General features: G+C 43.2%; 1 protein-coding gene across 5 annotated transcripts in view; it reads left to right on the top strand.

Moving 5' to 3' along the window:
- Nucleotides 1-12,656, top strand: part of CACNB1 (calcium voltage-gated channel auxiliary subunit beta 1) — a 167,827-nt gene that overhangs the window by 138,823 nt on the left and 16,348 nt on the right. For all 5 annotated transcript variants that reach the window (XM_073608107.1, XM_073608109.1, XM_073608108.1 and 2 more), the window contains 3 exons: nucleotides 1,853-1,962; nucleotides 7,124-7,275; nucleotides 11,844-11,939. In XM_073608107.1, the coding sequence (XP_073464208.1) occupies nucleotides 1,853-1,962; nucleotides 7,124-7,275; nucleotides 11,844-11,939 (358 nt within the window). The remainder of the gene's footprint in view (nucleotides 1-1,852; nucleotides 1,963-7,123; nucleotides 7,276-11,843; nucleotides 11,940-12,656) is intronic.

Raw genomic sequence — 12,656 nt, 5'->3', positions numbered from 1 at the left:
AAGGAATCGTTATGTGATGTCCCGAGCTATATTTGGATTGAATGCTATAGTGGCAACATGTGCTGTTTGACTTCTCTGTTGAGAGTCACGCAGTCTCTGGTAAGCCTCAGAGTGTTTGGTAGAGGACACGTGGTGTTTATGAATCTAAGGTGGAAATTGTATCTATTATAGTAAGTGTATCTATTGTGTTCACTCAAGCATTCACAATGGTGGATTAACTATGGACTTTTTTATATAAATTTGTTTTTTAACTTTATTTATTTTGATTATCATTTAAATTGTAGCGTTGCACTTATATTACCGCATTTATCGCTGTATAACACACATTTTCCCCCCTGAAAATAGGGGGCAAATCAAGGGTGCGTGTTATACACCAATAGTGTCCCTCGGAGGGGAAGGAAGGGGACGAGCACTGCCAAGTGCCGCCAAAATTCACCGAGCCGTCATTTCCTGTATAATCGGCTCTTACTCGGCCCTGACGTCTCACACACAGTTCCGCCTCCGCCACCGGCATTGGACCAGTGTTCTGTCAATCACAGGAGCTGGTCCAATGCCGATGGCGGAGGTGGGACTGTGTATGTGACTGCCAACTGAGAGCTGAGTAAACAGGAGATGACGGCTCGGTGATTTCCTGCATGAGAGATGGTGAGACTGCAGATGGGCATCAGGCTGCATTGATGGGAGATGGGCGCAGATCAAGCTGCAGATGGATGCATATCAGGCTGCATTAAGGCTGCAGATGGGCACATATCAGGCTGCAGATGGGCACATATCAGGCTGCATTGAGGCTGCAGATGGGCACAGATCAGGCTGCATTAAGGCTGCAGATGGGCGTATATCAGGCTGCATTGACACTGCAGATGGGCACAGATCAGGCTGTATTGAGGCTGCAGATGGGCATATATCAGGCTGCATTGATGCTGCAGATGGGCACAGATCAGGCTGCATTGAGGCTGCAGATGGGCACAGATCAGGCTGCATTGAGGCTGCAGATGGGCATAGATCAGGCTGCATTGAGGCTGCAGATGGGCACATATCAGGCTGCATTGAGGCTGCAGATGGGCACATATCAGGCTGTATTGAGGCTGCAGATGGGCACAGATCAGGCTGCATTGAGGCTGCAGATGGGCACAGATCAGGCTGCATTGAGGCTGCAGATGGGCACAGATCAGGCTGCATTGAGGCAGCAGATGGGCACAGATCAAGCTGCATTGAGGCTGCAAATGGGCATACATCAGGCTGCATTGACGCTGCAGATGGGCACAGATCAGGCTGTATTGAGGCTGCAGATGGGCACAGATCAGGCTGCAATGAGGCTGCAGATGGGCACATATCAGGCTGCATTGAGGCTGCAGATGGGCACATATCAGGCTGCATTGAGGCTGCAGGTGGGCACATATCATGCTACATTGAGGCTGCAGATGGGCACAGATCAAGGTGCATTGAGGCTGCAGATGGGCACAGATCAAGGTGCATTGAGGCTGCAGATGGGCACAGATCAAGGTGCATTGAGGCTGCAGATGGGCACAGATCAGGCTGCATTGAGGCAGCAGATGGGCACAGATCAAGGTGCATTGAGGCTGCAGATGGGCACAGATCAAGCTGCATTGAGGCTGCAGATGGGCATATATCAGGCTGCATTGACGCTGCAGATGGGCACTAATCAGGCTGCATTGATGGGCACTGACCATTATTTTGCTTTAAAGTGGTTTATTTTGAAAACAATTTTTTTTTGCTGAAACTTCCCTCTTAAATTGAAGATGCGTGTTATATGCCTGTGCGTGTTATAGACAGATAAATACAGTATATTCTTGTTGTGTTAAGTTGCTTTAATGGTTTATCTTTCCTGTAGAATCTCCATCACCCGGGTTACTGCTGATATCTCTCTTGCCAAACGTTCTGTCCTGAACAATCCAAGCAAGCACAATATCATGGAGAGATCTAACACACGTTCCAGTTTAGGTGAGTGTCCAGTAAGCCACTGACAGAATGAATGACACCATGATATATTATGTTTGCACACAAGCAATTGGCAACAAGTGGAAACCAAATGGGATTTAGAATCACTAAGAAACATTTGACAATTTTTGTTTATTTTAGTAACATTCAGAATTACCACTTTTTACTTACATATTTGCTATGTAGTCTTTATCTTAAGAATTTAGATATCTTTCTTTCTATCCTTTCTAATGCTTCATTTGCTGTGCTTTTCTGGTCTACCTACTTTTAAAGTGATACATTTTGAGTGAATAGGCTGTCTCGCACAATGTTTGTATGGATATCTTAAAACTCTATATACAGTATATTAAGTAAACTCAATCACTAAACTTTCATATAAACTTTACCATGATGTGTCAATTTCAGAAATACATTTTCAATATTAAATGCACGCGATTGGACTGACAGCTCAAGAGCATTTTGCTTGTCATTGCTCTTAGAGAACACTGGGGTAAAAAAAAACTCAATATCATCAGGCCGTGACTTAGAAGCAGTAAAATAGTCTGGATGTCCTGGTGAATAATATACAGTGGTTATAGAAAAGAATCACCCCCTTTAAAATAATAACCTTTTGTTGCTTTGCAGCCTGAAATGAAGACACAGCTTTTTGTTTTATCCAGCTTTATTTACTAGTGCAACTTGTAACATCCAAGTAAAAGCTATAACACCAAATATCAAAATAAAAAAAAAATAAAAAACAGAATGACTGAGTTGCAAAAAGGATCACCCCCTTATGTCAGTATTTTGATGGACCACATTTTGCTTTAATTACAGACTTTAGTCTGTTGGGATATGTCTCTACTAACTTTGCACATTTAGACTTTGCTGTATTTGCTCACTCTAGTTTTGCAGAAATGCTCAAGTTCAGTTAAATGTGATGGTGACTGTTTGTGAACTGCAATCTTCAAGTCATTCCCCAGATTTTCAATGGGATTTAGGTCTGGGCCATGCAAAGACATTCGCCGTTTTCTCCTTCAACCACTGTGGTCATTTTTGCTGTGTGCTTTGGGTCATTGTCATGTTGAAAGGGAAACCTTCTTCCCATTACCAACTTTTTGGCAGAGGGCAGCAGATTTTGCTCAAGAATTTGATGGCATTTTTCCTCATCCATTTTCCCTTCTATCCTGACAAATGCTCCAGTCCATGCTGCAGATAACAGGATATTACCACCTCCATGCTTTACTGTAGGAATGATGTTATTTGGATGGTGAGCTGTATTGGATTTCCTCCAGACATATCTCTTGGTGTTGAGGCCAAATAGTTCAATTTTAGACTCATCTGACCATAACACCTTTTTCCATGTGGTCTCAGAATCTTCAAGGTGCATTAAATTTGGTCAGATGAGACTAAAATTTAATTATTTGGCCTCAACATTAAATGATATGTTTGGCGGAAATCCAATACAGCTTTACCTTCCAACATGACAATGACCCAAAGCACACAGCAAAATTGACCACACAGTGGTTGAAGGAGAAAAAAGTGAATGTCCTTGCATGGTCTAGTCAGAGCCCAGACTTAAACCCCATTGAAAATCTGTGGAATGACTTGAAGACTGCAGTCCACAAACGCTCACCATCAAATTTAACTGAACATGAGCAGGTCTGCAAAGAAGAGTGGGAAATATTGCAAAGTCTAGATGTGTAAAGTTAGTAGTGGCATATCCCAACAGACTAAAGGCTGGAATTAAAGCAAAAGGTGGTCCAACAAAATACTGACACAAGGGGGTGATCCTTTTTCCAACTCAGTGATTCTGTTTTTGATTTTTTTTTTTTTTTACATTTTTTCTGACATGGTGTTATATCTTTCACTTGGATGTTTAAAGTTGCACTAGTAAATACAGCTGGATAAAATAAAAACTGTGTCTGTCTTCATTTCAGGCTGCAAAGCAACAAAATGTGATTATTTTAAAGGGGGGAGGGAAAGCATTGAGTACCCGAAGAAGAGTGAACACACACAGAGGCCAAGTGTTGCAGCAAAGTATAATGATGCAAGAGCTCCAAGAAGATGGTACAAAGTCTGTATACATGGCAGCACAAGCCTGGCAACATTTACAGATTACTATGCAGAGGATACCAGTACACACTGCTGATACCCACCAGCATTTGGCAGAGGAGGTGGCTGAAAGGCAGACCGCAATATGGCCCCTGGATGAGGAAGAGCCCCTGCTCGAGACACAAGCAACAGACCCTATTCTGTCCCATAGTTGCCAACATTGCAAAAAAAAATGTCGGACACTTTTTTAGCTGTAGGCGGAGCCGTATAATAATTAGGGGGCGGGGCATGCGTTTGTAGGCTTGACATAGCAATAAAAAATAAAACTGCGGCGTGTGAAAAATGGGCGTGGTCTACACTAAATAGTGGGTGTGGCTTAAATGGGCATGGCTCAAAGGGGTTGTGGTTAGAGTCTGAGATGAATGAGGGATGGAGAGGAAAAGGGGGAGAGAGGAATGAAGGGACAGCAGCCCCAGATCCTACACAACAATAGAAATATGTGTATTCTAGAAAGTTTAACAATCAGCAGATAAAGATACTCTAAACACCTGGTGTTAGCTCTTCAATCATCCCGGCACCATGATTGTTATGGTGTCAGGATGATTGAAGCGCATTATTTCTATTATTATATTGTAATATAAAATTAAATCATTCAACTCACCATAATGCCGAATCAGTGGGATCCCTGAGCGTGTCACTAGCCACATCGCCTGCCACCAGCAGAGTCCATCCTTGCATCAGGTGCCACCAGCAGAGTCCTTCCTTGCATCAGGTGCCCCCAGCAGAGTCCTTCCTTGCATCAGGTGCCCCCAGCAGAGTCTGTCCTTGTATCAGGTGTCCCCAGCAGAGTCTGTCCTTGTATCAGGTGTCCCCAGCAGAGTCTGTCCTTGTATCAGGTGTCCCCAGCAGAGTCTGTCCTTGTATCAGGTGTCCCCAGCAGAGTCTGTCCTTGTATCAGGTGTCCCCAGCAGAGTCTGTCCTTGTATCAGGTGTCCCCAGCAGAGTCTGTCCTTGTATCAGGTGTCCCCAGCAGAGTCTGTCCTTGTATCAGGTGTCCCCAGCAGAGTCTGTCCTTGTATCAGGTGTCCCCAGCAGAGTCTGTCCTTGTATCAGGTGTCCCCAGCAGAGTCTGTCCTTGTATCAGGTGTCCCCAGCAGAGTCTGTCCTTGTATCAGGTGTCCCCAGCAGAGTCTGTCCTTGTATCAGGTGTCCCCAGCAGAGTCTGTCCTCGTATCAGGTGTCCCTAGCAGAGTCTGTCCTCGTATCAGGTGCCCCCAGCAGAGTCCCTCCTTGCATCAGGTGCCCCCAGCAGAATCTGTCCTTGCAACAGGTGCCCCCAGCAGAGTCCGACCTTGCATCAGATGCCCCCAGCAGAGTCAGTATAGACCCCCTCAATGCAGACCCCCCTCAGTGCAGACCCCCCCTCTATCAGTGCAGACCCCCCTCCATCAATGCAGACCCCCTCAGTGCAGACGCCCTCAGTGCAGACCCCTCTCCATCAATAAAGACCCCCTCAGTGCAGACCCCCCCTCCATCAGTGCAGACCCCCTCAGTGAAGACACCCTGTGCAGACCCCCCTCAGTGCAGACCCTCCCCTTCCATAACGCCCCAGGCCCCGGCAGCACATATCCATTACAGCATGAGCGGCCGCTGGCGCCGCGTGTTCAGTGGAGAGGGGAGGGGCCGATCCGTGCGAGAGGAGAAGCCGATTCATTAGCTGCAGGGATCAAGCCCCCTTCCTCTCTCCACTGAACACAAGGGGGAGCGATCTAGCGGCGGCAACTCCGGCGGCCATTTTGCTGAAGCCAGCTGCAAAAAAAAGGTAAAATGCAAACATTCCCGATTTTCCCTGGGCAAATCCCGATTCTGGACAGCCTCCGATCGGGACGAGAGTCCCAAAATCAGGATTGTCCTGGGAAAATCGGGACTGTTGGCAATCCCGATTTGCTGTCCCTCCTCCACTGGAACCTCTCCCTACACTATGCTCTCTGTCCCTGTCCTAGCCACTCCACAAAATGTGCACCAACTGAAGGGGGAAAGTGCTATTTATTAGCACTTCCCACACCAAAGATGAGTGCAAGGGTCAACCAGGGTAGCAATGTCCAACAAGACAGTTGTCCTCCTGATGACACCTACGAGGCCTCAGAGGAACATAGATTCCCCTTGTCCTCTGCTCTCTTTTGCTGCATGGCAGCTGCCTGACAGCGCCACCTATGAAGCACCAGTGATATTCCAAATGAAAGCATCTGTTCCACTGTGCTACAAATATTCTTGTGCATCATTTTAAAAATAGCATGGTATATGAGATGTGTCTCAAAAGTTCGGTGAATGGTGTCATAAAACAAACAAAACAGAAGATACAGAAAATTACCTTTATTGGCCTTCAAAATAATTGCCATCATTCAAAAACACTTTTGGCAATGTTCATAAAGCTTCTGGAAACTGTCAGCAAAGGCCTCTTTAGGAATCGACCCCGGAACCGCTTTTACACATTCTTGGATTGCCGCCATGTCCGAAAAACGTGCGCCTTTCATGACGCTCCTCAGGCAGGGAATTTTTGGGTTGTGGGGAAGACGGTGAACGCCATTCCATCGATTGGCATTTGGATTCCGGACTGAACTGGTAGCACCAGGTCTCATCCTCTGTGACGATGGTTCGCAGAAACGATGGATCCTGGTCACACATGGTAATGAAATCTCCAGAGGTTTCCATCCGTTTTGTTTTCTATTAGTCTATCAGCGTGTGCGGCACAAACCAGAAATAGATCTTCCGCTTACCCAAATCTTTGCAGACGATGGTGCACACCATGTCCTTGCTAATGCCCAATACCTTCGCCATCAATTGTAGAGTCAGTCGCCGATCTTGTGCCAGCATTTGTCACACTTGCTTGATCATATCTGGGGTTCTGCTTGTTGATGGCCGACCCGAACGTGGCTCATCCTGTGCACGCACCTGACCCATGTTGCTGTTGAGATATCGGACCATTTACCAAACATTTTAGACACACCTTGTATATCTGGTATAAATCTGGAATTCACATTTACAGACCTGTTATTAATTCCTTTGGCTGTCATGATATTTTATGCTATGTCCTTCACTAATATGATGTGTTCTCCCTTCTTATCGGTTAAAGCTGAAGTACAAAGTGAGATTGAACGTATCTTTGAGTTGGCTCGAACCCTTCAACTAGTTGCTCTTGATGCTGACACCATTAATCACCCAGCTCAGCTTGCCAAGACATCGCTGGCGCCCATTATTGTCTACATCAAGATCACGTCTCCTAAAGTAAGTACTACAGCATCATAGAGGCCAATGTTCTATTATGAGACAACTGTGTGGGCCAGTAGGCTATGGACGGCAGACATGTTTATGATGGCAATTATGGTGCAATGGTGTGCTACACAAACATCGTTATGGAAATGGGCCTTTTCTTAGGGCAGGTGGCATCAAAAAAAGTACTCTTTGCAAATATGTGGATGAATCCAGCAAAAGAGGGTTAAAGAGGAACTTTAGTCAGAAAAATAAGTCCTGCTAGAACTAGAGCTTCAGGCTGGCTGCTTTTGCAGGTATAGCTATGTAAGACCTGATTCACACCTATGCATTTTTAGTGCTTTTTGCATTTTGCAGATTTGTAGTACAGTCAATTTAACATGGTTTCCTATGGAACACGTTCTATAGTACAAATCTGCAAAATGCAAAAAGCACGTAAAATGCATAGGTGTGAATCAGGCCTAAAACTTGTTCCAATACTCTAACCACCCTCCGGAAGATTTAGCCCCCTTCATGACCAGGCCATTTTTTGCTATATGGCACTGCGTTAGTTTAATTGACAATTGCTCGATCGTGCAACGCTGTGCATAAATAAAATTTTATGTAATCCCCCCCACAAATAGAGCTTTCTTTTTTGGTATTTGATCATCTCTGGGGTTTTTTTTTTGGTGCTATAAACAAAAAAAATGCTGAAATTAAAAAAAAAAAAACAATATCTTTTACTTTGTGTAATAAAACATATCCAATAATAATAAAAAAAAAAAAAAATCAATATAGGTCAAAACGTATTCTGCTACATAATGTTTGGTAAAAAAAGTCCCAACTAGCAAATATTGAGTAATTTGCGCAAAAGTTATAGCGTGTACAAACTATGGTGTATATATACTGGAATTTTTTTTTTTTTTTAATAATGGTGCCAATCAGCGACTTATAGCAGGACTACGATATTGCGGTGGACAATCTGACACTAACTGACACTTTTTGAGAACCAGTGACACTAATACAGTGATCAGTGCTAAAAATATGCACCGTCACTGTACTAATGACACTGTCTGGAAAGGGGTTAAACATCTAGGGCAATCAAAGGATTAAATGTGGGCCTAACCAGTGTTTTTGTGTACTATATGTGGTGCTTTCACTAAGGGATGTGCTGGTTTTAATCTCCTGCTTTGCAGAGAAACAAAATCCACCACATCCCCGCTGACAGGACAGAGCTCTGCTTTGTTTACATAGGCAGAGCTCTGTCCTGTTTGCCTCCTTGTCAATCAGCGGGTGACAGCGGTCATCCATTGGCCAGTACCCGCTGATCGGCTTCTGCTGTGGCTATGCACAGCAGAAGCGGTGCGCCCCCACCGGGAAGACCAGATTTACATATATATGCATGTGATTGTGCACAGAATGGACAAACTCTATCAGTAAAGCTACAATGGGCCGGTCAGTCACCAGGTGGTTAAAATCCATTAATACACTGTCTCACCCTGTTCTGCACATGCTCAGTTGCTTTCTATTTTTAGGCACTGTGCTGAATTTGTAGAAGCCAATCTGCTGACAGCCTAAAGATTTATTGCTGTTGAGGGGCTCTGGGCTTTCATCAAAATGGCAGCCTCCAGCAAGAAGAAACAGTAACAATGTGTGGAGGCAATTTACATGACACACTAAGTTTAGTAGCATAATTATTAATGTGGAATTTATGTTCCTTGCTAAAGAACATTATTTTTATCAAGCTGTTATCGGTAAAGTTCTACTTTAATTATTTTTCTTCAATCAGACTATCAAAGCTCCCCTGTCACTTTTTTCCCTCTGTATTACATTAGCCATGAATAGGTCAGATAATGTCAGAACTTACACAGGGATGATGACGTCACCCTCTCCTGCATGTGACAGGGTTGCCAAATTAACCATTTCAGCTCCAGAAGGTTTTACCCCCTTCCTGACCAGGCCATTTTTTGCGATACGGCACTGCGTTGCTTTAATTGACAATTGCATGGTCGTGCGACACTGTACTCACATGAAATTGAAAATGTCCTTTTTTTTTCCCCACAAATAGCGCTTTCTTTTAGTGGTATTTGGTCACCTCTGCGTTTTTTATTTTTTTGCGCTATAAACAAAAAAAAATACTGACAATTTTGAAAAAAAAATATTTTTTTTTTTTACTTTCTGCTATAAAACATTCCCAATAAAAAAAAATTAAAAAATTTCTTTTGTAAAATTTTGTAATTTCTTCATTAATTTGAGCCAAAATTAAGAAATTAAGGGTCTACATTTTTTATCATAGGTCTATTTTAAATAGAGACAGAATATCAACTAGAAAAAACACATAAAACAAATTCTATAAATTAAGTTGCAGTTCAGGGAGTAAAATAAGTATTTGATCCCCAAGCAAAACATAACTTAACACTTGGTGGAGAAACCCTTGTTGGCAAGCACAGAGGTAAGACATTTCTTGTAGTTGGTGACCAGGTTTGCACACATCTCAGGAGGGATTTTGGTCCACTCTATTTTGCAGATCTTCTCTAAATCCTTAAGGTTTCTTGGCTGTCTCTTGGCAACTCAAAGTTTCAGCTCCCTCCAAAAATTTTCTATAGGTCTGGAGACTGGCTAGGCCACTCCATGGCCTTAGTGTGCTTCTCCTTGAGCCACTGCTTTGTTGCCTTGGCGGTATGTTTTGGGTCATTGTCATGCTGGAAGACCCATCCACGACCCATCTTCAGTGTTCTGGCTGAGGGAAGAAGGTTCTCATCCAAGATTTTACAATACATGGCCCCGTCCATTGGCCCCTCAATATGGCAAAGTCAGCCTGTACCTTTAGCCGAGAAAGAGCCCCAAAGCATCATGTTACGACCTCTGTGCTTGACTGTAGGGATGGTGTTCTTAGGGTCATAGTCAGCATTTTTCTTCCTCCAAACATGGCGAGTCGAGTTAATGCCAAAGAGCTCAATTTTGGTTTCATCTGACCACAGCACTTTCTCCCAATCCTTCTCTGATTAATTTAGATGTTTATTGGCATGACTGTACATGTGCCTTCTTGAGGAGAGGGACTCACCGTATTTGGAGGAAGAAAAATGCTGACTATGGCTCTAAGAACACCATGAAATATGTAGTGAAGTATGAAGTATGAAAATATAGAAACATGCAGAAGGTTAATTGACATGATTTTTCAGTCATCTGTATATCTGTATATCAGTAACTTTATATGGGCTTCCTTTTAGCTATTTTTTTTTTTTTTTTTTGCCGGTTTAGTGAAACAACAGTTTTCTAATGACACATTAGCAAAAGTGTGTTCTTTGGTGAACAGGATGAAATACCATATTCCAAAAATCACAACAGAATGAATGAATGAATGAATGAATGAATGATTTGTATATGCAAATGCGAACTGAATCGCCTCAAGGCGCTTGATCCGTCCTGTGTTGTCCAGCTTCTTAGAAGAGGTAGGTCTTGAGTTTTTTTCTGAGGGCCTGGTGGTTTTCTTCCATGCGGATGTTAGTCGTATAGCGTTCCATAGCCATGGTCCTTGGACTGCGAATCTTCATTCTCCCTTTGATTTGTAGCGGGGCTTGGGAATGAGGAGGAGGTTTGAATGTACAATACAGGGTACACAGACCAACTATCTGGGGATTGTAATGTGTAGCACGGTATAGTTAGTGTAGAAGTTTGTGATATATGATACATCATGTATAGTGTAGAATTCTTATAGGGCGTACACACGGTCGGACTTTGTTCGGACAACAAAATCCTAGGATTTTTTCTGATGGATGTTGGCTCAAACCTGTTTTGTCTACACACGGTCGCACAAAGTTGTCGGAAAATCCGATCGTTCTAAACGCGGTGACGTAAAACACGTACGTCGGGACTATAAACGGGGCAGTGGCCAATAGCTTTCATCTCTTTATTTATTCTGAGCATGCGTGGCACTTTGTTTGTCGGATTTGTGTACACACGATCGGAATTTACGACAACGGATTTTGTTGTCGGAAAATTTTATCTCCTGCTCTCCAACTTTGTGTGTCGGAAAATCCGATGGAAAATGTCCGATGGAGCCCACACACGGTCGGAATTTCCGACAACACGCTCCGATCGGACATTTTCCATCGGAAAATCCGACCGTGTGTACGGGGCATTACTGTGACATTGACGGGAAATTGAGTAGTGTATGGTATTGTTGTGGTTGGAGGATTGCATGGATGCAGTGGCAGTCAGTGTAGAATAGTATTGGTATTGTGAAGAAGAGTGCCCCTGCTTTGGCAGTCATTGAAGAAGTGTGTGGGCACTGTGGAAGTCAGTGGAGAAATGCAGAGGTGAAATAGCAGTCAGTAGAAAGGTGTGTGGGGGTGCAGTGTAGGTTAGTTAGGTGCAGTTGTGGTTGTCGGAGAAGCGCATGGGTGCAAGTGCGGTTGGTAGAAAAGTGTGAATACTTGTAGAATGCATGAAGGAAAAAAAAACCTTCAGCCTTTACAACCACTTTAAGAACAATAAAACTCCAGAAACTGGCAACAGCATATGGACATCTTCTCATTGGTACCTGTAACTGCAATATACCAAACAGCTCCATATGTGATTTCTCTTCTTTTAAACCTCATCAGGTATTACATAGACTGGTAAAATCAAGAGGGAAGTCGCAAGCCAAGCATTTGAACGTACAGATGGTGGCAGCAGATAAATTGGCGCAGTGTCCTCCGGTGAGTGTGTATTTTTAACTATAGTTTGCAGAAATGCACAAAGTCTTTCTCAACTAAAGAAACAAGTTTACATCCTGAAATCTCTAGAAGTAACCAGGGTTGAACATTGTTGAAATTCAGTGGGCAAAATCCAAAGGCTGGCTTCAGCGTAATTACCTCCCATAGGACATGCCCCTCTGAATCATTTCACTCTGATAGAACTTAAACATAGGGTTACATCCTGCTCAATAAGCAAACACAATCCTCCTCTATATTCTTCTAAGATATGTATTTGTTGAATTATGCAACTATACATCTATTTCACAATTGGAATAAAAACAGCCATGTACACCAGCTTTACTCTACCACTGCAGTTCATCTGAGTTGAGCTGCTGGTGATAACTGGCTGTTGTGGAGGTTTCACAATGAGTTTCAGAAGAGCGTTTTTAAATACTTTCTGCAAGTAAAGTTCTGACTATGTTTTGGTATGTTCCTCATTTCCATCATTTCATTTTCTTCCATCAAACGGTTGCTAAGAAAAATCCTGAGAAATGTATTTACAATGTGCGAGTAATGGATTTCCATACACAAATATTGTCCTCCTATATAGTACCCATTACATACAAAGTTTAAAAGGCCTGAGACTTTATAAATCCTTCAATATGCTAGAAGATTTGTTTGAACAATTTTCTTTACAATTTAGAAATAGTAATTTATGGCATACAGTATGCGGCACTG

This window comes from Aquarana catesbeiana, linkage group LG12 (genome assembly GCF_042186555.1).
Source record: "Aquarana catesbeiana isolate 2022-GZ linkage group LG12, ASM4218655v1, whole genome shotgun sequence".
Classification (NCBI taxonomy): Eukaryota; Metazoa; Chordata; class Amphibia; order Anura; family Ranidae; genus Aquarana; species Aquarana catesbeiana.
Note: the sequence above shows the minus strand (reverse complement) of the source record. Positions and strands in the feature narration are given on the sequence as shown.